Source organism: Hippichthys cyanospilos, chromosome 1 (assembly GCF_059441005.1).
Source record: "Hippichthys cyanospilos isolate Australia breed blue-spotted pipefish chromosome 1, RoL_Hcya_1.0, whole genome shotgun sequence".
Lineage (NCBI taxonomy): Eukaryota > Metazoa > Chordata > Actinopteri > Syngnathiformes > Syngnathidae > Hippichthys > Hippichthys cyanospilos.
Window position 1 is genome coordinate 26,016,910 of NC_142369.1, and position 25,653 is coordinate 26,042,562.

A 25,653-nucleotide genomic window follows, 5' to 3' on the forward strand; every position below is an offset into this window, starting at 1 on the left:
GTTTATTGTTGAACAGATGAGTCCATTTTAAATTGGAATTTGATGTTATGCAACTGTTAATGGGTTTTTTTCTTTACCTATTAATGTTATGACACTTTCCAAAGGTGACACGCGCACGCGCACACACAAGATTGAGCAATTACATGTAGTCATAGTTTCCAAAAGACAATTCATGGCTTGCTCTGCGATTCTTTTGCTTGCATATGTTGCATATATTTTATTGATTGCATTTTCATTTCAGCAGTTGAAGCGCTCTGCTGGATAAAGAAAAAATGTAGAATTGGCAATACAGCCACAAGAACAACTGTTAGCTTCAAACCGCAAGCACAAGAAAATTACAAGGATTGAGTCCTGAACTGATTTTGAAAGAGTTATTCTTAACGCGGACAAACGTGACTACGAGCAAAAAGAACGGTGACAGATTATCGAACAAAAGACGGTATGTTTTTGACAGTTTGTCACAGTACAGTATATCGTTAATAACGCATGGTTGCCTTTTGGATTCTTTTATTGCTATTTTAAGACGACGGTGTACAGTGATTGGCGTTTGTTTTGCAACAAGCCGGAAGTGCGTTGTCCCAATTACTTCCGGGGCAAATTTACTCCCTTCCTCATCTCGTAATCTTGCGGCACTAAAGTCAGAGTTGATAAAAATCAGTGTCACTTGGAAGTGCTTTCGCAGTTGAAATTATTATTTTGTTTTGTTCAATCCGAGAGTCAGCAACGATAAACTAACTTTTTGTTAGCGCGAATGCTGATAACAACGCAGTTTTAATATTGGACATGCGCAATCTCGCTACTTCAGCATAATGGTTTTCCTCCACAGATGCATTCTCCGAAATCGGTTTTGCAAATCAAATGAGCGGGCCAGTGTCGTGCGTTTCTTGAGACAGTGGGAGAGCCGTGACAACTTCCTTCAACAAATTACACGATCAAAACATAACGGTGATATCATGGCTAAAAGAATGTCGTCAAGTGCAGCACCTTCTATTCAAGATGGACTGAAGAGGGTTTCCATTGAAGGAAATATTGGTAAGATCCGTCTTGAAAAAAATGTGTGTGAACAACACCAAGAGTTGCAACGGTTGCTGTGTCTCGTGAAATCTTAGCTGTTGGGAAGTCAACCTTTGCAAGACTATTGAAAGCAGCTTGTCCAGACTGGCAGGTAGTTTCAGAACCTGTCAGCAAATGGCAAAACATTGACAGCGGAACCTCAAAGGTGGGTTGAGTAGCTTCCTCATCATCATAACAAAGATCTTGAAAGTGCGATTTGTGGGATAACTGCATGTGAATGCTAATGATGACCTGAATCGATGTGGCGTTAATTGCTGAAATGTAATACTAGTCAAGAAATATTTAAAGAGGGAATAAATAAAATGTATCTGGAATTCGGAGCCTTTTTCCGAATGAATTTGAAGAATAATTCATGAATGAGTGGAAACTTTCCAAGTTGAAATGTTTTATTTCACTCCAAAAATAGGGGAGGTGGTAAATATGTAAAACATCCCATATTTCAGAATGCTATTGCCGAAATGAAATGCATAACTGCATCTTATTCGTGTGTCTGCTGCGTCGTCTTTACAGGAAAAGACCGTGAGCAACCTGCTTGAGATGATGTATCAGGATCCTAAGCGCTGGTCTTACACTTTCCAGACGTACTCGTGCATGACTCGTTTCAAAACGCAGCTGCAGCCTGCGCCTGTTTGTTCGCGATCCTCGCAGGGAACGCCGGTGCAGGTTTATGAGCGTTCCATATATAGTGACAGGTCAGTGAAACGTTCGATTGCACCAGAGCAATTGTGGTGCTTTCCAGGCCGGCCAGAATGTCAATTATGCACGTACACCACATCCTAATGACAGTCACCTTATAGCATTATTGGCTAAGAAGTAATTATAGACTTACTTAAAAAAATGATGACGTGCTTGCTAGGGCTAAACATTTAATTGAATTTAAGAGAATGCAAATTTAAAATGTCAGAGCAAACCATTAGATGGATTAAACTCTGCTTCGTTTTGGTTGGTGGTCTGCTTTAATTGACCTATAATATTTTATTTTATTTGTTTATATATTTATATATCGTTTCATAAAGCATCAGAACCCGACGTGATCAAGACAGATTCATTTGCATCGTTGTTGTAGTTAAGGAATTAATGATTTATCTTTCTGATACACTTGTTTGTAGAGTGTTGTGAAGTTGTCGTTGCCAACGCTAAAATGACAGCAAGTTAAAGAGTTTAGTGAATTAAAAACTAATTGAAGTACATAAGTCTTTCATATTCATTCGCACTCTATTTGCCTTTATTTTAACATAAGACTCACCTTTAACATTCGAATCATTTACTTTATGAATGTTTAATCTGGTTGTGTTTATTGTAATGCAGATTAATATATTGCTTGCCTTGGTTTAAAAAAAATCGGTTTATTTGGTTTTATTCACTTTTACTTTTACTCAAAAGAGTAAGGTTACTCTGCTATTCGGTTGTGTGCATTAGTGCATCTGAATTTTCACTTGCCCTCATGAACACTTCTAGTTGCTCTTTTTGCTTTCTTTTGTCCTTGCAGCTGGCACTTGCTGTAAACAATCAGAACAGAAGTCAAAATGACACAGAAAGGGACACACACCTACTCAAATCTGACCTTGAAAGATTACAATTACGAGATGAGAGATGGGAACAAGTGAGAATTGTATCAGCGACGAAGCATTTTCCAAGTTAGCAGGCCTCAAATTGTTTACGCTTAAAAGCTTTTACGCTTTTTAAAGCTTGGTCTTAAATACAACATTTGTGTTGCACATGACTAATTGTTCATTTGTACCTCATTTGCCAATACAGATGTTATATCATTTTATAGCCATTTGGACGATTTACGTAGCTTCCGGAAAGTATCATTTTTTTCTGAATCTGTCTTTTAAATATTGTCTCATATGTGCTTTCCCCTGCCAGATACATTTTTGCTCTGAACATGTATGAGTTGGGTTGCATCAACTCAACAGAGTGGGCGGTCTACCAGGACTGGCACTCGCTGCTCGTTGAGCAGTTTGGACACCAGGTGGCGCTAGAAGGCATCATCTATCTTAAAGCACCACCTCAGGTCTGCACAGGCTCGTGCCATTAAGAGTATCACATCTGCAATGCGGGCACTTTTTGATTCTTGACAAATATGTATTTGTCAGAAATGTATGGAGCGCTTGCAGCAGCGAGGGAGGTCAGAGGAGAAGACCGTGCAGCTGGACTATCTCCATAAATTGCATGAGCAACATGAGAGGTGGCTTGTGGAGAAAACAACAGAGTGAGTGACCTGGTGCAACCTGACTTGGGCATATTGCTCTGAAATATGCAATGTTTGCTCACGTGAAACATGGTTCAATTTTGACTTCTGTGAAAGTGAAGGTTGTCTTTTTTGTGTGTGTATATGATATAGCTCCACTATCTTCTTTCAGGATCCATTTTGAATGGTTGAAAAAGATACCTGTGTTGACGCTGGATGCCAGTTTGGAGTTTCAGACTGATCCAACAGCACAGGAGCACTTCATCACACAGGTGAGATGACTTGCAATGCAAATCTTCGCCACAAGAGGGCTCTCCATCTTAAGAGTTGTTTCCAACTAATGGCCGTTTGCTTTTTCATTCTTCCTCAGGTGAAAGATTTCTTCACTGCTTTATGAGGAGAGAGTCATCAGCACAGTTGGCGTGGTCCGCCTCGCTTGCGGAGGTCTTTGGTTTGTTTTCGGCTTCGGCCTTCCTGTGTTTTCCCTGCGCCCATGCGGGTTTTCTCCGGGCACGTTGGGTATTTTGGACACTCTAAATTGCCCTTAGAAGATTGTTTGTCTTTATGTGCCCTGCAATTGGCTGGCAACCAGTTCAAGGTGTACCCAGCCTACTGCCCGAAGATGGCTGGGATAAGCTCCAGCATGGCCATGACCCTCGTGAGGAAAACGCTTAAGATAATGAATGGAGTCATCAGCATGTGAAACTGCGGCAGAAATCCTTGCTCGACGACTGTCGTTAGTCAGCTAATAAGATAAAATGCAGTTACTGTTTGACCACACACTGTATTTGTTTGAATGTTTGCTTGCAATAGTGGGTTCTGTTACACCAACTTTCATTAGGTGCACACGTTAACTAATGAGATCCAGTCGAACAGCTGCATTAAACTATGCCTTTAGCAAAATAGCGTTCATGTTTGATGTACGGAGAAGAGGACTATCGACTTCAAATTTGCTGTGGTGTTTTATCTGAAACCGAAAACCGAGTACCGCTCGGACTAAAAATGAAGAGCAGCACACATAAATCACAAAAGTGTGAATACAGAAAAATAAATTGTCAATTTTTACAACTATGGTGCGAGCACAATTTGACCATTTTTAAAAACATCATTGTACTTATTCTGATGAAGTGAAACAACCTGAAGCGATCATGTACGTATGCTAGATATATTACTGTTACTTAAGGATCCCAAATCTTTGCAATATAATCTCAGACCTCTCTTAACTGTAACATACTTTATATGACGATGGTGTGTTTCAAACAATTCTAATAGTGTCAAAACTCTTCATTGTCATTTTTGTAAAGGCGTATTTCGGCTCTCATTGACAATACACATAGATTGGGAGGTAATCATCAACTCTGCCTTGAAATGGTGACAGTGATTTTAGATCGTTGTTGTATTACATTTTCACATATGTGTTTTTAAAACATTTCTGGCTGTTTGTTTGAATAAAGTATCCTTGTTTCTTACCTTGGTGGTCTTGTCTCACTTCTACTTAACATTGAGGTGTTAATTGATGTAGAGCATTGTAGGTGTTGATTGTTAACCAATACCTGCTTGTGCGTCGGATTAAGGTGACTATAAAAAAGTGACTGTAAAATCTGATGGCAGCGTGACGGGACAATGACCTTGGCTAAATAGTTTTTTTTTTGGTTCTGTTTGTGGCGGTCTCTGATGTGCTTTGGCGATCAGAGGGCCTGATGGGATGCCTGGAGTGGTCAAGGGTCATCAGAGGGCAGCTGTCTGCTATAAAGGGGCCTGTCTGCTCTTCAGCTTGCACATCACTTCAACCTGAGATGAGCTTAGGGTAGGAAGGAGACCTGAATCTCCCTCTTGCAGTTTCCCTTTAAAATGGCCTTGTACATGCTTCTTTTCTGCTCTTTTGCCCTCGAGTGGCCCGAGTATCACGCAAGTGTAGCCCCGAGGAGCGTTTCTCTGCATGCTCGCGGCAGGTTTCCTCTGTACATGATGCAGCTGTACCGCTCCTTCAGGGAGGCCGACGTATCGTCAGCGGCGCCCGGCAATGCCGGCGACACTCGGCCTGCACGCCAATCGGACTCCGTCATCAGTCTTTTTGCAAACGGTAAGTCAACTCAATACTTTTGTATTCGGTCCTGGTTTCTCCGGCAAATTTCCGTCTGCCGTTATCTACGATCCGACCCTCCCCTTTTACGGCCTAGCAAGTGTCAAATGCTTATTCCACTTTAAAGGCTTTGTCCGTTTTATGTGTGAGGGTGTGTATATTAGCCCTCAGACGGCCTTGCGCAAAGGAGTTCAATACACATCCTGCCCTGTTCAGCCTCCCACCTCAGTGTTTTGACATTTGTCCGAGGATCTGGTTTGTCCAGTCACCAGGCATTCTCAGGCCAGCCGAGAGACATACTGTAGCGTGTTCTGGGTCGTCCCAGGGACCTCCCAAATATTTCATTGTATTCTAATCTTATATCTTGTCATTCGAGATCTTGTTCCATTTCTACTCATTAGTTTTATACATAAAAAATGTGGTTTGTGAGTTTTTATCAAAGCATTCGTTTCTTTTTTGTTCATGTGTTTTTCAATTAGTTATAGTATTTAGTTAACTATTATATCATCACTAATATGATGTGCAAAATTTTAACTCGTGGTTTTATATTGGGACTGGTACTAGTAGCACATGGTTGTTTACTAGTGTTCAATTTTGCCAACTTGTATTTTGTCAGTGAAATGTTCACTAATTGGTAACTTGTTTTATAGTGTGCTGAATGGAATTGGCCTCAACTGTCCTTAATTCAGATTTCAAGGGTATCAAATAAATGTTCAGTGGGCTTGGCAAAAAAAAATCTTTGAGCATTTATTCATACTGGTTTGCTTCATAATTCACTGCAGTAGTTGGATATCAGTAGTTGGATATCACCTTACTAGGTGGAGGGCTTTGCATGTCCTAATGATCCCGAGGATCCTGAGATCCTGGTGAGGGACCAGACAACGCCAGGCCTGGGGGTAGGGTTTGTTGGCCGGTCCCTTGGGGTCCGACTAGGCCAAGGGCGGGGACCTTCGCGGTCCGATCCCGAAGGATTTGGTTCTGCCATGTAAGGCGTAATTGTGATAAAATAAGAATTGTATTAAAATAAATAAAATTAGGTATATATTGAATAACTAATGAAACGGCTTCCACATTCCGCTTTCCATTCACATCTTAACTTTGTTTTCTAGGTTGCCATCAAGTGGGTGACAGATGGACCGTTACTTTCGACTTGTTGTCCATTTCAACCAGCGACAGTGTCCACTTAGCAGAGCTCCACATCCGACTGCCGGGCCTATACGCACACAAGCGGGCCGTGGTGGATTTGTATCACTCGCGAACTTGCGAGCATGACGAGCGCCTGTCGTGCCACGACGAGCGCCTTCTCCTGGGGAGCGTCAGCGCGTCCGCCAGCAGGTCTTCATGGAAGGTTTTTAACATCACCGCTCTTTTGAGGAACTGGGCCGACCAAGGAGCCAGAGTGTCAGGCCAGGAAACCTCGGCAGAACCTGAACCCGACCTTGGGAGCGGTTCTGGGGATTTTGGGGAGATACCGATCCATGTCCTTCCCACCTTTCCGGAAAGGCAAAGTTGCCCAACTACTTTTCGGGCTATGGTGGTGCTCTTCTTTAAACGTGACCTCCCTCAAGAAGGTCAGTCAGCCTACAGCCTCATACACACTGTGGAAAACTCCAAATACGTCTCCATGGAGCAAATGGGCAGCGGAAGTAATAGTCGGCGCCACAAAAGGAACAGGATGGAGAGGGTGATGGAGGTGGTCGGCCCCGGGCTTGGGCTCGGGCCCACCCCCGCACCGGATGTCGCGCAGCGGCCGCTTTGTCGCAGAGTAGACATGTGGGTGGACTTTGAGCACATCGGCTGGGACGAGTGGATCGTGCATCCGAAACGCTTCAATGCTTACCGCTGCGAGGGGGTCTGTCCGACGCCCCTGGACGAATCCTTCAATCCCACCAACCACGCGTACATGCAAGTAAGACAATTTGACTGTGTCTGCTTCGACAGAATGGCCAGCAGAGCTCACATTTTCTCTCATGTTGTTGATGTTGCAGAGCCTTTTAAAATACCACCGCCCGGAGAGGGTGAGCTGCCCGTCCTGCGTGCCCACGCGCCTCGGCCCTCTCTCCATGTTGTACTATGAGAACGACGACCTGACCCTGCGCCATCACGAGGACATGATCGTTGAAGAGTGTGGCTGTCACTGAGTGGTTTGACCGAGTCGCCTGCCCGGCCAATGATTTAGCGCGCGCATCATCGTTGGCGACAGGAGTGACACTGCCTTACTGAATGAGAAGTTCATCATTAATATAGGTTCTATACAATATACTTTGTTATGTCTGTAGTATAAAAATGCTTTTTTTTTTTATATTTATACTCTACATTGTATATTTTGTACATAAAAAAAAGCAAATTTATTAAAACTTTATTTTCAGGTACACGGTGTTCTGTTTTGTGTTTTGACCCAATACTGCACTGAAATAGTGATTTTTAACTCTTTTACTCAATAAGATGTTAAATACATACATAACTTAACAGTGGTTGGCCTTTATACATTACACAATAAAGGCATTTTGTTATTTATTTATTGAGCTATTTTTTTCTCTAAATCAAACAGTCAGTAAGTTGCCCCTCCCCAAAAATCAACCAAAACCCAAGCATGAATAATAAAGCACAAATGCTAAAAAGCTCACATTCAATACAATTCTATTGACATTCAAAGTAGAAATAAAAGAGATAACATTTGAAAAATTCAAAATGTTTTAAAGGGATCATGTGTACAGTAAGGCACTTTTTTGAAGAAGAAAACAACTATGTTTTGCTGGGCGTTTAAAAAATGGCCAAAACAAACTTGATAGGTAAAGAATTTAAAAAAAAAAAAAGACCGCATCTAGCGAGGCTGTTCTTAGCGGTGGGATAATGTTTCGGACATCTGTCTCACAGTTCAGAGTTGCAGTTCGATTCCATCTCGCTCCGACCTTAATATGTGGAGTTTGCATGTTCTCCCTGAGCCTGCACGGGTTCTCTCTCTGGGCACTCTGGCTTCCTCCCACATTCCATAAACATGCATGATAGGTGCATTGGACATTGTTGAGATTTAAAAAAGTCTGTGTAAGATTGTTTTAAAAAAAAAAAAAACGACCACATGAAGTCATCTTTTAAAAAAAGACCATGGCATGAAAAAACAAACACAACTATAAATATATATTCATACATTGTTTATTATTTCAAATAGTAGTTTAAGTAAACATGTAGTAGTGAGGTTGGGGCAGTGTGCGTGTGTGTGTGTGATGAAGGACATACACTATATTAGAGTAATGCTCCCCAAACTTTTTCTTCCTACAGATGAAATCATTGTCTGTATGTAATTTTACGGGTTATTTTTTGTGGACGGGCAATCAGCAGTTATATTCCTGACGTGGCGATAATATGGTATTGTGATAAATTGGGCCATACTGTATATGCTCTGCTCCAGAATGTGAGTGAGAATGTGTGTGTGTATGTATTTTAAATGTATCCATGGACTGGTAGAATGTACTCCGCAGAATGGTCTCAGGCTGTGGACTGGTTCTTGCAGATCACCACAGTAGTGGCCTTGTGCCCTAGTACGTCGTAATACCTAGCAGTACCCCTGATTAATGGGTTTGTTTTCTCTGGCTCACCAATAAAATTTAAGGCGAAAAAATAAATACTGAAAAGAAGCCTATGCGATTAGCATCAATCTATATTTTTACAATAGTTGAGACCAAGGAGTAGTTTAATCAAAAAAAGTCGTTATAAATTCATTTCTTGTTTTTGCAGGTTGACTGGATAAAAAGCTCACTGATCTCCTTCCTGACAATGTAATTTATTTGTTATGTACTGTGAGAGGGATGATAGAACTGTTTTTGTGTGTTGCAAATTACTTAAAATAGTTTCTTCTTTGAATTATGATTGTTTGAATTTAAATAGTTTTGTTTAGAAATCACAACCGTTAACTCCAAGTGACAGTCCAAATGAATGTAGTTTTGAGCATAACATGCTATGTAGAGAATCTGAGTTTCACTATGTATTGTTTAAGTGTGTGTGGGTTCAGTTCCAACTCAGGGATGCTGTTGAGTGCGGTTTTTGAGTTACAGCACATACACATGTCCGCTCTATAACCAGGCATTACAACGTCCCATATTAAATGTCTCGATGTGCACGTTATCTCAAATATTTGCGTTTCAGCTATCACACATGCAATACGCATCATGGTGGATGAACTCTTTGGTGTGACTGAACCTGCTGAGAGATCTTGATGCACATCTTCATCCTCCTTTGAACTGTATGCCGGGGTCACACCATGAGTCATTCATTAGTGGGCATCTCTGGCCTTTGTTGTTGATTGGGCTCAACCATGCTGGCGGGGAGGGAAAAAAAAAGCAGTAGCACTTGTGTGTTTGGATGAGGGGGTGTCAGGAAGCAGAGGTGACAAGGACAGAGTTGAAACCAGATAAACAGAAATCAGCAGGCCAATGCCGAAGGGGACAGAAGCGTCTGGATGCGATCTAGGCTACTGTGGAGGATGGACTGGAAATGATCACAAGAAACTGTCCAATCCGCACCTCCCGTCTAAAAACAGACGGGCTGTCGTCTCACTCAGCGAACTTGCATCCAAACTTTTTGTCACTCACACAAAGTCCGGTGTCTCTTTTCGCTCGCCCCAACCTCTACAAGAAGTGAAAATCCATGGATTTCCGCATCACACGATGGCATGCGTGTTTCAAAAAATTCACTTTTTTAGTGCGTTATTAGACATACGATATGTCCCAGGTTCTATACCGTTCAAATGAGTGGGACCATTTTTTTTCCTGACACGGCGGCGCTGCCTACGTGTATATTGACCTTTCTTTTTGTGCAGACTGCCGATTGAGCTTATCAGCTAGTGGTGAGCTCTTTGAGGAATTCTGCTGATATGACCTCTGTGAAGGAGACCTTGAAGTCTTCCAAGCACGTCTTCAGTTAAAACAAACAAAAAAGACAAACCAATTTCTCATACAGTGAAGAAATAAACAAGTTTAAGCTGAGGCTGTCTTTCTCACCGAATCTGTATTCTGACCAGTGAGGTGGAAGCAAAAGAAGATTGTTAGATTACAAACACACACAAAGTTTGAATTCAATTGCATTTCCTTTATTGTTATGAATACCGCAAACTGATGAAAATGCACTTGTTTTTCGATGGTGGAGTATCCAGGACTTTCCAGAGAGCACCTTAAAGTGTGTGTGAAAATAATTGCATATTGTGGAACAACTTATTGGGGCATATTCCCTTCAACTCTGATTGTCATAATATGCTAACGGGCTTGCTTACATTTTCAAGCATACACCTTAGAGCATTTCACCTTAGAATAAGGCACCCTCCTTTTGAGCCTTAAGGCAGATAGTGTAAACTGTAGGTTAAATCACAGAAGCGTTCTGGGTGGGAAAAAAGGACTCCACCTTGAGGAAGAAAGCCTTTTGGACAAGATGGTAGCACCAATCCTCTTTTCACAGCATACTGTTGATATGTTTTAAATGACACTTGGATAACTCAGATGTCCATTTCAAACTGTGCATCGTCACCTGTAAAACACAAACAAAGCAAATAAATACATTGCGGAGGAATATAAAAATACATTTTGTGAAAACCTTTGCCTTAAAAGCCACAGCAAAGTCCGGCTCTCAAACAGTTGTCATAGCATCATACATTCAAAGCAGTATTACTGTAGCATTATTATGAATTTGGTTATGAAATGTTTTTGGTCAGGAGTGTTTATTTTGTGTGCGTATGACAGCGGTCCTCAGTTTGAAATGGCAGTGACGTAACACAAATTTGTACAACTCCACACTAACCTACGTTCTTGCTGAATTGATAAATAAAACAAAAAAACTTACCATATAATTTGTATATCTATAAGAACTGTCGTGCTATACATGTGACAATAATTCTTTACGATCTACAATTACACATTGCAGCGGTGCCTCATCAATAATTTGGGATGTAACCATTTTGTAAATCATGGTGGAAGGCGGCGATCCAATCGTTAACAATGGAGCGGAAGAACTGAACCTTTAATGTGTAAAAGCTGATCAAATTGCAGTGTGCTAACAACTTTCAAATCATTTGATGACACGTTTTCTTTGGTCCCTTCTTAATTAGCGTGCATACAGAGAGTTGAGTTTAGTTTCATTTGGAAATGAAAATGGGTTATCTACTTCAAGACTTCATGAGGCAAGACTCATTTGTCAAACTGAAAAAAAGAAAAAAAAGTTCTCTTGAACATACCAGTGGCGCTGCCAGCAGTTGGACAGCTATTGCTTAGTAGTTCCCCATCGCTGGCCTTCATCTCATTGGTTCCTGCAGAGGGAGGACTTGTCACACCGGGAATGTCTGGAAGACCTCGGGGAGGGGTCTTGGCTGAAGGAGAGCTGCGACACCCCAGCAGGAACTTTCGGTCATAAATAATCCTGGTACCTTATGTGTGGAAACACAAGTGTTTTTTCAGAAACGTCATTTTTAGTGCATGCCATCGAATGGTGATGGGGAAAATGAAGCTTCATGAACCACCTGTGATATGATTCGACTTCTCTAGATGGTGCTCTTGGTTTATCAGGTATATGATAAACCAGTGATGTCCAAACTATGCTCCAGTTGCCATTTGTGGCCAGCCGTTCATTTATAAGTGACCTGTGGCATATACTAAAACACATACGTTTGCTACCTATAAAAATTTGATTAATATACTGCAGTTTCTTAATATGAAAATATACACACTTTTTTTTTTAAACCACGCATTTTTACTACTAAAGTGAAGAATGATCATTCTTGTTTTACAAGCAAAACTGGTTTCGTCTACTTTCTGCTCCGAGTCAAGCTTTAAATTTACATGAAAGTTGTTTAGTTATTAGTTAAAAAAATGCTATTCTTGCATTTTATGACACTTCTGTATGTGGCCGGCTGAGGAAAAAGTTTGGACACCCCTGCTATTTACTGACAACTTCTATGGTATATCAGTGTAGATAACTACAACAAAACATCAGAAGTAAAAAGTTATGATGGATGGAATAAACACAGGCTGAAAAAGACCTTCACGAATGCCTTTTTAACGTTAATACAAAGTTGCCTCTCTACATTCATTATACGCATTTATTGTGGATTCTAGGGGGTTTTTATACCTAAGAAGTGGGGAAACGTTGGTTTGGAAGCCAACGTTTGAGTATAAAGAATGTCTCAAATATGCAACGGAAACGTTATAGACAGTTAATAAATGGACATAAATATAATCCATTTTTTAGACGTACGTAGAGACAGGATCTTCTCTGCATGCCAATACTTGCTGACGATGCATTCCAACAGAAAATGATCGGAAGTGACGCCACATCCACAGTATCAGACAATTGAGACACCAGGAAGACTAGATAAGTCATCCACTACGGTGTCAAATTACCTGCAGGCAATGGTTAAAAAAACGCTCGGCTTTTGTGACGACTGTCAGTTTTCTTTGTTCTCCGAACACTGCTCTTCGACTTGCAGAGTGCACAAGCTGCTAACATTAGCTTAGCTTGCGACAGGAGACACACGCCAAACTTGTCTGCAGCATCCATGTGCGTAATCCACGATCACAGGGAACAAGAATGACCAAGGCGATGGCAAATTAATGTACGTACCACCAGGAGTGGTGCTGAAAGCTGTGCCCCCGGGGGTAGTGGAGTAATCTGGAGGCATGTGCGCGGCATCGTGGATGGCCACCCTCTTGCTCAACGGGATGGCTGTAGCATTACTCGTCTGGCACTCGGTGGACATCTTCTCCAGATTGCACGTTTGAAACTAATGTGGGATCGAGCTAAACTCTGAATCTGCCTTAGCTGCCTTAAGTACTCCAGCACAGTTCAGCTTCCAACGCCACGCTTTGTCTCGGATACGACTATTCTCGCATTAACGCAAATAAACCATCAAGTGCAAATAACTGGAACGCGTAGGCAAAAAAAATAAAGAAGAAAAAAAAGTCACATTTCAGCAGCCACGCACGCACGCGCACACGGCTAGTTCACGTTCTTTGTTACAAGGACCTGAACTTGTCCCCTCACTTGCGCGCACACACACACACACACAAAACCAGACAGACAGGCTAAGTAGCAACATCCACACGTGGGTAGGGTAAGCGTACATCGCCTCCAAGAGGCCAACAGGCATTCCTACATTGGGTTTGGCCCAAACAGGGTCTCCAAAGCTCAGGGGGGAGCCCGGTGACATCCAGCGCCCTGGCTCCATAATTTATGGCCGGGCACCCCTGATTAAGATATGTTAAAAGCCTTGCAATAACTTTTTTTCTCCCGAAGCATACTCCCATACTGAAAATTATTGACATGGTTCACAGGACACAGAATCAAGCACCCCTCACGGCCATCTCCGTCCCCAGATCCCAACCCAATTGAAAACCTGAGTAGATTGCTAAAGAGGAGAGGACCCAGGTCTCTGGATGATGTAGTGAGATTGTGCAAAGACGAGTGGCTGACGAGCACTCCTGTATTTTTTCCCCCCGTTATGTGAAACAGATAGAAGAAGACAAATTAGTGGTGTCGTTCCGCAACCCGGAAGCCAGTTTCTGTAGCCGGGGAAAAAGGCGCTGGCATTTCTTGACCACCAATCATTGTTTCTTGCACCCGATACACTTTGTCCTTCCCGCAAATGATGACCCATTGGGAAACACTTCTGGGCCATTAATATAAACAAATGAAAAACACTCCTGGAACACTCTCACACACAAATGGAATCCCTCAACTCCATAAGAATTTTCGAAACACTCTTGCACATATTAAAATGCACTCGCACGCTCTGAGGCCGTTCAAAACGATGAACGGAATCGAGTTTCTTTTTTTTATACCCCAATATTCATTCATAAAACCAGAAATCATTCTTTAAATGACACGAGTTTACATATTGTGTTTTCAACACTATTTTCACAGCTTGTCTTGTGAGTACAATTGATTTAGTTTATTATTATTTGTTAAGGTCCTGCAAATGTTCATGTTTTACTGGTGCACCAGAATGCAAACAGTTTCTACTATTTAATGTGAGTGTCCTCCTTATGAAAGTGAAAAAGTGAAACTTTATTGAAAATCAATCAACACGAAAGACGAACCCAACCCTAATTCTCACCTCTTAACAGTAGAAAATGGACAGATGGATGGTGATGATCTTGAACTCAAATGTTTTATTAAACGTGTTTTAAGTAATGGTACATCTTAGACATGCATTTTGGTTATGTTGCGTCCACAGGAATGGAACTCATATTGTGGTGATTTTATGCAGTGTAAAAAAATAACTTTTTTTTTTTCCGTGCAAAACTTAACAGTACTACGCCATTAGAAGAGGTGCCTAAAGAAGAAGCAAGATATTTAGTTTTCCATGAATATTGTCTTGTAGTTGCACTGTAATGTAAAAGAGAAGTGCATGATTTGTCATTTGAAAAAAAATGTACACACACATTGCATTTCTTTATTATTTTGTAAATGTTGAGCTGGTGTACAGAGAAGGTTGTCAACAGATGTTCTTGGATTTGATTGGACTGAAAGTTTTTTGTACATGTCGACTTAAAATCCATGTTCGATTCCCCATAACAATAATAAAAAACGCAAACAAAATAAGTTCAAATACCCGCGAGACCCTAATTCATCCTCAGGTGCAGGCATTACCCAGAAGTCAACAGTCTCTTTGTAGCTACATCTGAAGGTTTGATGCTAAAAGTACATCCATAACATAACTAGAATCCCAGTTGACACGTAAGGGTGCATAGCATTCTAAGTAAATATATATATATTCTCATATATATTCATATTTATATATATAGCCTTTCATGTTAAAAACGTTTTCTGTGCATGTGTGCATTTGCATTCCTTAGTATTGAGTAATATGCTATTGCGTTAATATCCATCCATTCTAAAAGGAATATACAGTACATGTCTTCCCTAATTTTTGCAATGGAAATATTTTTGCATGAATCGGTGCATGGCGTCACTTCAGTAGTCTCTTGATCAGTACCAAAGCGCCCCTCAGCGTGCACATAGCAAGACTCCTCCACATTCAACGTGTCACCACGTGGAAGCCTTTGAAAGAATATACTGTACAGTACAGGGTAAGGCGTGGGGGAGCGGATTGGGGGTGGGCTGCGTTGAGGGAAAATGCTTGTCGTCATCTAACCATTGGAGCCGCTGACATTTTCCGTTGCACCGACAATTTTCTTTTTAGTAGACCTCGGACCCCAACACAACCCTGACATCAGTAGCTGCCCCTGCTTCAAAAACAAAGCCCTTATGAGCGAAACATAAGGGGGATTGCAGCATTACACACTCTCGCTTGACCAAATGCATCAGCTGCAAAATATGCTGTGAAGGGCTGCTTAAACGTAAAACGTAAGTTTGTGGCTTCCCTCAAATGATAGTAACAGGTCTGTAATGGGGGTGACGATCAACAGCAAATACAGAGCGTACAGTATACTTTTGTCTACTATAGCATACGGTCAATACATTAACACATAACAGTTACAGAATTACCAAGACTTTACATTCATCTGTGGCTGCTGAAAAACAAACACATATTAGATCCATGTTTATTGCAACGTTTTGTGCGACTGATAACGGTAGTCAACACGGACTGATAAAGAAAAGGCTTGCAGGTAGTCAAATGATATGCGATGGCACATTTACCGAGGTAAAGCAATCAGTCGTGATATTATATCGTACCGCGACTAACAAAACTAACAGCGAGCGCTTTGCTGACAAACGATCGGTGCGGGACATTTTTTCTAACCGTAACGTTCACATGAAACAAAGGGCCTCCCGTGTCATTTTCAAAGAAGCAAAGTGACAAAAATGTGCGTTTCTAAATGTATTGACATCATTTCTGCATGGAGTAAAGCAAACAGACTGAAAGCCCGACTGTGACCCCCGGAATCCTCTCTCCGTGTCCTTTTATGAGCGCACTTATTGCTTCCTCGGCACGAGGCACAATGACAACGAAACACGCTTGAGCGAGGGTGGGCTCACAGTTGCGGCTCAGTCTCTCTTCACAGTGATTGCTGGCTGGCTTTGCTACATGAGACAAGAGCTCAACACATCCACGGCCCTCACCAAAACAAACGGGGGACACCCTTTTAGCCCCGGGGATGGGGGTGACTTTGGATGCCGTCAAGGAGTTGTGCAGTACTGCTACATTGTTTCGGCTCGTAATGGGAAACAGAAGTTGCATTTTGGCTCATAGTGATCGAGACAAAATTCACGAGCATAAAGACAATTATCAGCCACCTCCGATGTCTTATTGCGCGAAGGTCGCACATAGCCTCGAACCAGCTATGCATCAAGTTCAGAGGGGAAAAAAGCACATGGAGAGCATGGGAAAAACTAGGTCACATTTGTATGTTGCTGTCCACACAAAGACATGTATATATATATATATATATATATATCTATATATATATATATATATATATATATATATATATATATATATATATATATATATATATATATATATATATATATATATATATATATATTCAAATTGAGCAGGAAGAGAAGAGAATACCATAGCAGCATCAGTGGGACGTTCAACAATAACGCAATTAAATATATTGCATACCATATTATGTACAAGACACATATTCTTAGTTGACAGTTGTAGCACTGTTAGCGTCCAATTAGTAATGTTGCTTTTGGTGGAGGAGAGGTCATAGGTTACTTTTACGCGAACCTCTCCTGGAGCTGTTTTTACTCCATTTGTTTCAATAGTTGGATCGGTGTTTCCTTGTTGGGTCATGTTTCCCGTTTGGATCACACGTAGACCACATTGCATGCCTGTATCCACACAGATGAATCGCACCCCCAACACCCCTCCCCGCCCCCCTTTGGTATTTGTAGTTAAAGACAGGCCATGCGGCGACAGTCGCTCATGCTGACTTAAACAACAGGAAGCATGTTTTGGATGCTACTTTTTTGTCTGTTTTGTTTGATAGGGAATCATGCGTCTAGTTTAGTGGTTTGTCCTCATGTTTTTTTGTGTGTTTTTTTTAATTAAAAAAAAAAAAATCTTGTTAAAAACTACAATTATCCTTCCGGTATGTGCGACAGTAGTGACTTGGTGCCATTCGTTTCCTTTGTTTGCCTTTTTTGTTTGTTTGTGAGTGTTCTTCACTTTGTGTCAGCTGCTGCTGGTCATGTGTCCATGTAGGAAGTTTTCGGGGACGGGCTCGACTCCTGCAGAGAATTCTGAGGACAGAGGAACACATGCTCATTTAGGACAATCACCATTTTCCTCGGATCACGTTCACAATAAGAATGGCTATTTATCATGCAAGCTACCCCGGCTGATCGTCATTTCGACAACATGTACAGTGAACCACTGCAGCCCTGCTTTGAATAGGTCATGAGAAAGGCTCACCACTGGTTCCTTCTGTTGTTTGTGAGTTGGCCACAGGGGACAGCATAATTCATATACGTCATTAACAAAAATGTCTTTGTTTTTTAGATTGTTTGTTAGTTCTTTAATGTATAATTTGATAGACACTTCAGCTGGGAGTGTGCATGGAGCGGGTTCAAGATGCTTTTGAAGAATTATTTACTATCTGCCAAACTGCTGCATGTTGTGACTTGAGTAGAGCTTGTATCTCATTTTTGAAGCGGAAAATAATTAAAAGTAAAAATCTGCTGAAAAATGGCTCGGATTTTGGAAAATTCAAGTCAGATCACTCATATTTCAAGGCATACCTGTACAATGATTGTCAATCAATCCCACAAGAGGATGGCTCCCCAACTCGTTTGTATGGTTCTTTAATTGTGCCAAAACAATACTGTTATCACTGTATTGGCCTGAGCACAAAATTAATGAATAAGTGAGTTTTTCCACATTTTATAGAGGGTAGCTTGCCCCCACAGATTTCAGTGCCGAGGCGGGGGGTTCACTATATAAGTTATCATATGAAATATTTGAGGATTTGACATTTACAGATCCTCCACTTCTCCAGCCTCACTGCATTGGGCCTATTGTAGCAAGCCTGAAGTGGCAGGTAGAGGTAGTTTAATGTTCAGCTGTCATTTACTTGAAATACCAACAATCGAAGGAATGTAATGGCCCACTGTTGAAAAGGGCAAGTACCACACACTCACAAATAAACACACTGTATGCATGCACGCATACACGCATTCACACACGCACACATTCCCTATGTGCACACAAGCATTTGACCTTGACCGCAACCTTATTTCTTTTTCTCAAGTGATCACAACAAACATGAAATCAAAACATTTGTTCTAATGTTGATATAACTCTATTTAAAGCACACTTCGCATCCAATGCCATGTGTGTATAAAGTGTTTTGCTAAACTCTGATACTAGCTTTGTTACAATGATCTTTGGAAGTCATACAAAAGGAAATAATAATAGGAAAAAAAGCAAGATTCATCCACTACATCACTGTATAGTTATAGGATCCAACTACTTAGATATTTGCCTGGAAGGTTTTTGGCCTTTGGTATGGAACACGTCTATTTAAAATAGCTTTGTGTCAATACTGAAAAATACTGCATTGAATTCATACAGGGCTCATACTTTACATGGATGTGTGTGTGAATGTAATTTGTGATAATCCGGAAAAATGTATCATAATGGTGCTTCATTTCTATCTAGTAGTATTTACTCTTTACAAGAACTCATGAGAACCAAATACCTGTGTACAACAACAAATGTTCTGAGTTTTTCACAATGTGTGGTCTATCAGACACACATTTCCATTATTGTTCGAAAAGGGAGATTACAAATGACCAATTCTTCAGCCCACAGACTGATGTTTTTGTGGAATTCCAAAAAAATCAGTAGGCTATAATAGTTTTGTCGTTATTGCCTTTGTTAAATCTTTTCACTTTTACGGTTCTCCGTAATACCTTGTCTGAATTTAGGATCAAACACTCCCCACCCCAAACCTTAATCTCCATTCACCGAACAATAAAGTACACACGCACGATAAACAAATCCAACCAAAAAAAATGCCTTTACAAATGCAAACATTGCAAAATCAATTAAAATGTATAATTGAGACCCATTCATGGAAATTGTGATCCATAATAAAACACATTTATAGAGATTCACGACCTCTATGTGTGATCATAATCACAATTACAAGGAAGAGGAAAATGTTGGCAGTAAAAGACTACTTAAATTGGATTTGATTTGTTTGTGCAGGTGTACCTACCGGTAATAAAATGCCTAACGACTATACGCAAGGCCAAACATTGCTACTCGTTGCTGCGCCAGCATCACATTGCAGTAGGATTAGTGGTGAAGTTAAAGGTACATTCATTGGCATTTAATCCACCAAGGAGAGTGGATTAAATGGTCTCGCCCAGCACACGTCAGAACGAGGCGCACTGTGGGTGAATCCCGTACCTGCGGGAAAGCAGCGCTCAGCCTGCCTCACTGCTTAACTCTCCGCAGGCTGGCACATTTCACTATCTGAGCACCTTTCTTCACAGTATCCACAGTATCGGGCTACAGTCGGAAGAAGATATGGGATGACGGGGGCGGAACGAAAGGCGGGAGGGAATATTAGTGAGGCGAAAAGTTGAGGGGAATCAGGGAGGCAAAAAAAAGATGGGCAGAATAAAAAAGTCAGAGGTGAGGAAAGAGAGAAACAAGAAAGAGGAAGAAAGAAAGGATATACATATATATAAATATATAATCAGACAGGCAAGGACAGAAGCAATGGTTGGCAGTTGAAGATAAGGACCATGTATACTAGGTGGACTGGAGAGATGAAGGGTGGAGTGACAGAGCACACAGTCTCAGTTGAAGCACCACAGACTTTAATGAGGTCATATTCATGAAAGATTTGTCAACGTACAGGACAAACATGTGAGGTAGGTGCAGTTTTAGTGATTGTTACATTAGCTGGAAACATGACTAGAGTGACTGGTGACTTGAGCATTAAAGCTAGAGTAATGACAGCACCTAAGCTCTTTTGTTTCGCTGACATGCAGAAATCACAGAGGAACCTCCCAAGATGAACGCTTGAAAAGCGGTGGATTTGAAGCAAAATGTTCGGGAGAGAAACATACTTTTTCTGTAAAACCAATGCTTGACGTTGAACGGTCACTGCTTGAAGACCACAACAAAATTAGATTTTCTGATTAAAAAAAATAGGAAAGAAAAGAAAAGTGAAAGTCTTTGGTCTCCTACATTTCAAAAACATATGTGAGCGTTAATGGTTGTTTTTCTACATGTACCATGTAATTGCTGGCAACCTGTATAGGATGTAACTGTTGCCTAAAGTCAGCTATGCTATGCTGAGGACAAAAATGAATGGATGGGGAGGATCGACATGAAATTCAGTCAGCATCAGAACAGCTCCTGTTCAGCTTTGGAGGTTCCAGACTAGTCCAGCACACATCAAACGCTTCTTTTTCTACTGCTTTACAATTCTACTGATCATCATCATCATAGTGAAGCTCATGCATGTTAAGCTTGTTGGTGATCTTGATCAGACTCGAGAGTCCACTCAAGTCTCACCAACAGACATGATGTCAATCAAAGCGTGTCAAAGCGTGACTGCGTCATCTGATTTGATCGGGTCCATCTGGGCTAAAGGGAGGGGAAGGGGGTGATGACACAACTGGCTGTAGATCACAAGCCCACCTTGCTGCTTTCTCGGCCCAAGATGGCGTAGCTCATGAACTGCTCGGCGTCCACCTCAAGCTCATTGGCGTCTTGCAGAGAACCGTCCACGCTCACGTCCTGGATGCCGTCCTCGCCTTTTCCTCTGCGCACCACCTTTCGCACAATCTGACACACGTGTCGGTGGAGTTGGCAATGGGTCGCGGACATTTTCATCATTAAAATGCCCAAAATGCTGCCACATTTTGACATACTCCCCTAATTTCTTTAACAAAGCAATCATCAAATGCGTGTAAGTTCAAATCTAAAGCATGGTGATGATAAACAACATTCGTTATAGTATGTTATTTTTTCTCACTAACATGGTATTTGCAACATAAAATGCACCATACAACAACAGAACAATGGCAAGTGTCTGACCTTTTTAGTGATGACGTTTCCATGCTCGTCCATAAACTGCTCCTCGCTGACTTGTTCCCCATGAAGATCTTCAGCTTCATCCCCCTGTGATGAAGTGAAACATACTTTATAATGGAAAACCTGGAAGAAAATCAACCGCACGGTGAAAGAGGTATGTGGTCTTTGTGGGGAACCTTTTTTACTTTAAAGCAACTGCTCTAAAATGTTTGCAAAGACATTCCTATAGTGAGAATGGTGACTGTGCCATTGCCATGGCTACCAATTACCTTTAATGTAGATGCCAATCAATGTTCAGAATTGTAGATAGGCAATAAAAAGATTTGTGTGCAAACGGGGGCATTGGCAATTTTTTTTCAGTGGGGTGGCCAAGGGTAACACAACAACTCATTGAGGGGTGGATATGCGTGTCATTCGAGTGCTTATGTCAAAAACTCATTGTTTATGATACCATCCAGTCAGGCTTTCATGAAATGAAATGGATAAACATGCAGAACATTACCCAATGCATCTATAATGCAAGTAAGGTCAAAAGCAACGTTTTGCAGGGTTTAAACAAGTAATAGCATTTTCTTTGCCTTTGGTCAAGGGCCTAGTTCAGTTTTCCCACCCTTTTTAATGATGTACTTCCTAACGATCGGAAAGTATTTTTGGGTTAAAAAAAAAAAAAAAAGAAGACTTAACAGAGTCGTGTGCCTGATGTGTCTGTCTCAACTTTGGAACAACATTAGTAATGGTATCTTTAGGCGTATTTTATTCAGAGAGGCCAGATCATGTACTGTAACATCATCTGTTTTACTTCTGGCTCATCTGCCGGAAAATCACAACACTTAGAGTTACAACAGTGGTGTCCAAACTCGGTCCTCGAGGGCTGCTACCATGCATGTTTTTGGTTTTTCCCGTCCTCCAACACATCTGATTCAGCAACCTCAGCAAAAGGCTAATAACCACATCCGATCATTTGAAGCAGGAGTCTTAGATGACACTCCTGGGTTACAACATACAATGCACCCTTTTGCAAAGATGTCACTAACTTATTTGGCAATACAGTAAGTGGCTTCATGTTCAAATTAGCTTGCTCCTGATTTGAAAACCACAGCATTAAAAAGAAAAAAAGAAATATTATTTGCCTTACGCCCCAAGAAACCCTGTTAAAATATGAATATATTTTAGTGGGTACATGAGATTTTAATAAGTACTCTCATTTAAGAACCACTGACTAGCTTGCTAACAAATAAAGTAATCCATTTCCACTGAGGGTCAATGCCATTTTGCAGTGGTGATTGATGGCTTTTGCATGGAATTCATCTAAATTCATCCAAACACAATGACACAAAACTATTACAATTCCTTACCATATTTTATTTAGGTTTGTTCCTCCTTGTATTATAGGGGTTTGTGTAAGATTGATATATTTTACTTCATGAAACCATGATTTTGGATGGTTTGATAAGGGTGAAAATAATAGTTTCAATTTACATTTACAAGTAGACTTTAATAGTCTTTCCTAAAACATATTCTTTAAGTTTCCATCCCGATCACTCATAAATATTCTCTTTAGGCTTTTAGGGCAGAAAGTGACAAGGCTGGGGGTGGGGATGCCCGCCATGTAACTCCGCCTCTGTGTACAAACACCTGACCTGACTTCTCATTGAAGTTTCACGGAAATAAAAACAACCCAATAAAAATGAAGATATTATTCACTTCACAAGCATGGCATGAGTTAGATGCTTTCTTTTCTAATTTCCTAGGCAACATCAAAATGTGTCGAACTTTTTGACTCAAATTACAAATAATTGATTTTTGTGTGAAAATTATGATTGTAAAATCAGACTAATGAGTTATCAGCCCACCAACCGCATTGTATCCAATCTGACATAATGAAACCAATCTGCTTAAAGTTAGGCTAGCTCCAAAAAAACATAAATTCCCTTTCCAATGACACCAACCCAATGACAAAATTGTCACAGCTTCATCTAAAATGAAGAAAGAAAACTTTAGAACCTGGGAGTATGTGTGGCTCAAACAATTATCCTACAAAAAGACTTAACGACTGCAAAAGTTTTCAAAACAAGAATGAAACTGCTCTTTGCAGCAGTCGGGTATTGCAACCAATGCTTGCATTCCTCCCTCCCTGAGGTACCTTGAGGATGACTCTCCTGCGGACCACCCTGGTGGTGACATTCTCCTCTTCGTCAGCCACGCCCTCCACTTCGCCGAGCTCGCGGTCTAGCTGAGCGTGGATATAGGTAAGCACCGAGCGGACCGAGCCGCTGGCGATGTGCAGCACGTTCTGACAGCTGATGACCAGAAATGCCAGCAGCACCAAGCTGAAGAGGAGCTCCGTCACTAGGGCCCACATTGCCCCGCTTGGATCAGCCGCAAATCCGCACAGCCTCTTCACATGCACGCCGTAGAGCGCGACACTCTTTAACCTTCAGTGGCAACTTCTTGCCCCGAAAAAAAAAAAAAAACTAACCCAGCAACACCTGCTGACCCCAGCTTGCCTTCGCTGTCTCTTTTGTTGCTATCCTTCCATAAAGCGGGGCAGTGGGCCCTTTCCCTCAGGACACCATTCCTTCCCAATGGAGGATCAAGAGCACCCGGCCAATGACTTTGGTGCTGGGGGGGGGGGGGGGGGGGGGGGGGGGTTCTAATCCCACCTCTCTGTCGCTTTGACCACGTGATCTATGGGCTTTAAATACCTCGACATACTCCAGTGGCACTGGGCAGCCACACATTGCCATTCTTGTTGTAGTCATTACTTTTAGCACAAACTGGTCCTGTACAGATTAACACGTACAAGCAAAGTAAAACAAACAAGCTGCATGAAATAACATTTTGAAACCAAAGGAAGCTTTCTCACCAACTTATACATCTTCAAGCACACAAAGAGCACTGATGCTCCGGAAGCAAACTTCCATCTATGCTTTCACACTTACACAGTTCAGTTTGTCCTTTACAGTGTGATGTCATGAAAGTCAACGCGTGGGAAGGACCTGGGCGGGGAGCTTGTAACATGAGGAGGACAGTGAGAATTCTTGCTATATTTGGCACCACATGCGGTTTGTGCCCATCTTCGGCTCTCAGAGTGTGTGTTTGTTATAGGTGTGTTTGTGCGTGTGTGTGCGTGTGTGAGTGCGTGTGCTTGCTTTATGTATTTTTTTGACAGTGTGAGGAATATGATGCGTCCTAGAAAGGTGAGGAAGCATACCAACTATCAGTCAAATTTGACAAGTGGCAAACTTAAATATTTGTGTGTACAGAGAAATGTCTTATGTTGACAGATGTACTCAAATGGGATATGTCATGGCTTACTCTTGCAGTCCAATGGTATCCAGTATAAAGACTGGAGAAAGCCTGTCTATGCAAATATTATAATTGATCAGGTCCACTTTTACTGTCAACTCTACATTTCTAGATGTTTATTACTAACCCAGGGCAGGCAATGTAAAAGGTGATTTTTTTATCTCTGTTTTTAATATTTACGTCGAGAGAATTACAAAGAAGCATAAGATTTGCCCGTGCAACCTAAAATTCAGATATCAATCCAGATACATATTTTTTGCATTACTGCATTATAGCAGAAATGCTCAGTGTTTACTCGCCTGTCCTTTGAAGCGCATGTCATCCCAGGCTCTCAGTTCAGGGGCCCTGTGTGGGAAGCTCAAAGCCTTCTCGAAAGGCTGGGTACCCCGGAAGTGTCCTCGTAAAATTTCCGAGTGGCCCATGTCCCTCGCAGGCTGCAGCAAAGCTTCCTGGGACAAATGGGATTGATCTCCTTCCATGGAGTTGCAGCATGACGATATCATGGTGTCAATGACCTGCCTAGATTTTGGCTGGTTGGCTACCCAGGCCTGTGGGTCCGTGACTGGGATCCATCCTGGACCTGTCTGTTCCTGCAGGTAGGAAATAAATGAGCCGCCTCCATTTCCACTTCCACCATTAGATGACCTAGAAGGGAAGACCACGTACTAGATGATGAAAAACAACCCAAAAAGACCTGACAGAATGTAACAATTGTATTCTGGGAAATTAGGCAGCACAATGGAAGAGTTTCTGTTGGACTTTGAAATATCTGATTGCATTTGAATGCACCAGGTGCACTGCATATATATACTGTAGTTAACGGGCAGTGCAAATGCGGGACACACTGCCTTATCATACAACAGCTTTGTAGATTAGCGTATTCTTTGTGTCCTTATTCAGCAGTTGAATAATATTTTTAATGGTGGTGTGTTGATGGTGGAAACTCTTTGATGAGGCGGCAATAAAAATGGAAGTGCAAGG

At 41.4% G+C, this 25,653-nt stretch overlaps 4 protein-coding genes across 11 annotated transcripts in view; 2 read left to right on the forward strand and 2 right to left on the reverse strand.

The window, feature by feature from the left end:
* Positions 1 to 598: 598 nt before the first annotated feature.
* On the forward strand, positions 599 to 4,737 carry LOC148429887 (deoxyguanosine kinase, mitochondrial-like). Its single transcript, XM_088431971.1, has 7 exons — positions 599 to 1,032; positions 1,110 to 1,219; positions 1,585 to 1,766; positions 2,944 to 3,091; positions 3,174 to 3,289; positions 3,441 to 3,540; positions 3,639 to 4,737. Exons 1-7 carry the CDS (start codon positions 810 to 812, stop codon positions 3,663 to 3,665), a joined length of 906 nt encoding a protein of 301 aa, XP_088288097.1. The 5' UTR covers positions 599 to 809; the 3' UTR covers positions 3,666 to 4,737.
* A 367-nt stretch (positions 4,738 to 5,104) lies between these two features.
* On the forward strand, positions 5,105 to 7,582 carry spaw (southpaw). The gene is made up of 3 exons (XM_088424594.1): positions 5,105 to 5,351; positions 6,461 to 7,260; positions 7,340 to 7,582. The coding sequence occupies exons 1-3, from the start codon at positions 5,120 to 5,122 to the stop codon at positions 7,490 to 7,492; spliced, it is 1,185 nt and encodes a 394-aa protein (XP_088280720.1). The 5' UTR covers positions 5,105 to 5,119; the 3' UTR covers positions 7,493 to 7,582.
* Positions 7,583 to 10,415: 2,833 nt separating this feature from the next.
* Positions 10,416 to 13,444, reverse strand: LOC148429889 (eukaryotic translation initiation factor 4E-binding protein 1-like). The gene is made up of 3 exons (XM_088419124.1): positions 12,954 to 13,444; positions 11,572 to 11,760; positions 10,416 to 10,868 (listed from the first exon to the last, which is right to left on the reverse strand). The coding sequence occupies exons 1-3, from the start codon at positions 13,087 to 13,089 to the stop codon at positions 10,837 to 10,839; spliced, it is 357 nt and encodes a 118-aa protein (XP_088275250.1). The 5' UTR covers positions 13,090 to 13,444; the 3' UTR covers positions 10,416 to 10,836.
* A 3,360-nt stretch (positions 13,445 to 16,804) lies between these two features.
* The window catches only part of ank1a (ankyrin 1, erythrocytic a), a 41,512-nt gene continuing 32,663 nt past the window's right edge, over positions 16,805 to 25,653 (reverse strand). For 7 of the 8 annotated variants that reach the window (XM_088403472.1, XM_088403955.1, XM_088403550.1 and 4 more), the window contains 5 exons: positions 24,972 to 25,317; positions 21,367 to 21,450; positions 20,968 to 21,114; positions 19,723 to 19,824; positions 16,805 to 17,549 (listed from right to left, as the gene is read on the reverse strand). In XM_088403472.1, coding sequence (XP_088259598.1) covers positions 19,750 to 19,824; positions 20,968 to 21,114; positions 21,367 to 21,450; positions 24,972 to 25,317 — 652 coding nt within the window. In that variant the 3' untranslated portion in view covers positions 16,805 to 17,549; positions 19,723 to 19,749. The remainder of the gene's footprint in view (positions 17,550 to 19,722; positions 19,825 to 20,967; positions 21,115 to 21,366; positions 21,451 to 24,971; positions 25,318 to 25,653) is intronic. The other variant, XM_088403636.1, reaches the window with a different exon arrangement.

Excerpts from the sequence above, each read along its gene's own strand:
- spaw (XM_088424594.1), top strand. The coding sequence starts at position 5,120 with ATGGCCTTGTACATGCTTCTTTTCTGCTCTTTTGCCCTCGAGTGGCCC. Across the intron at positions 5,352-6,460 it reads CATCAGTCTTTTTGCAAACG|GTTGCCATCAAGTGGGTGAC; the intron begins GTAAGTCAACTC and ends TTTGTTTTCTAG. Across the intron at positions 7,261-7,339 it reads CCAACCACGCGTACATGCAA|AGCCTTTTAAAATACCACCG; the intron begins GTAAGACAATTT and ends TTGATGTTGCAG.
- LOC148429887 (XM_088431971.1), top strand. The coding sequence starts at position 810 with ATGGTTTTCCTCCACAGATGCATTCTCCGAAATCGGTTTTGCAAATCA. Across the intron at positions 1,220-1,584 it reads TTGACAGCGGAACCTCAAAG|GAAAAGACCGTGAGCAACCT; the intron begins GTGGGTTGAGTA and ends TCGTCTTTACAG. Across the intron at positions 3,290-3,440 it reads CTTGTGGAGAAAACAACAGA|GATCCATTTTGAATGGTTGA; the intron begins GTGAGTGACCTG and ends ATCTTCTTTCAG.
- LOC148429889 (XM_088419124.1), bottom strand. The coding sequence starts at position 13,089 with ATGTCCACCGAGTGCCAGACGAGTAATGCTACAGCCATCCCGTTGAGC. Across the intron at positions 11,761-12,953 it reads TTTCAGCACCACTCCTGGTG|GTACCAGGATTATTTATGAC; the intron begins GTACGTACATTA and ends TCCACACATAAG. Across the intron at positions 10,869-11,571 it reads AACTGCTGGCAGCGCCACTG|GTGACGATGCACAGTTTGAA; the intron begins GTATGTTCAAGA and ends TGTGTTTTACAG.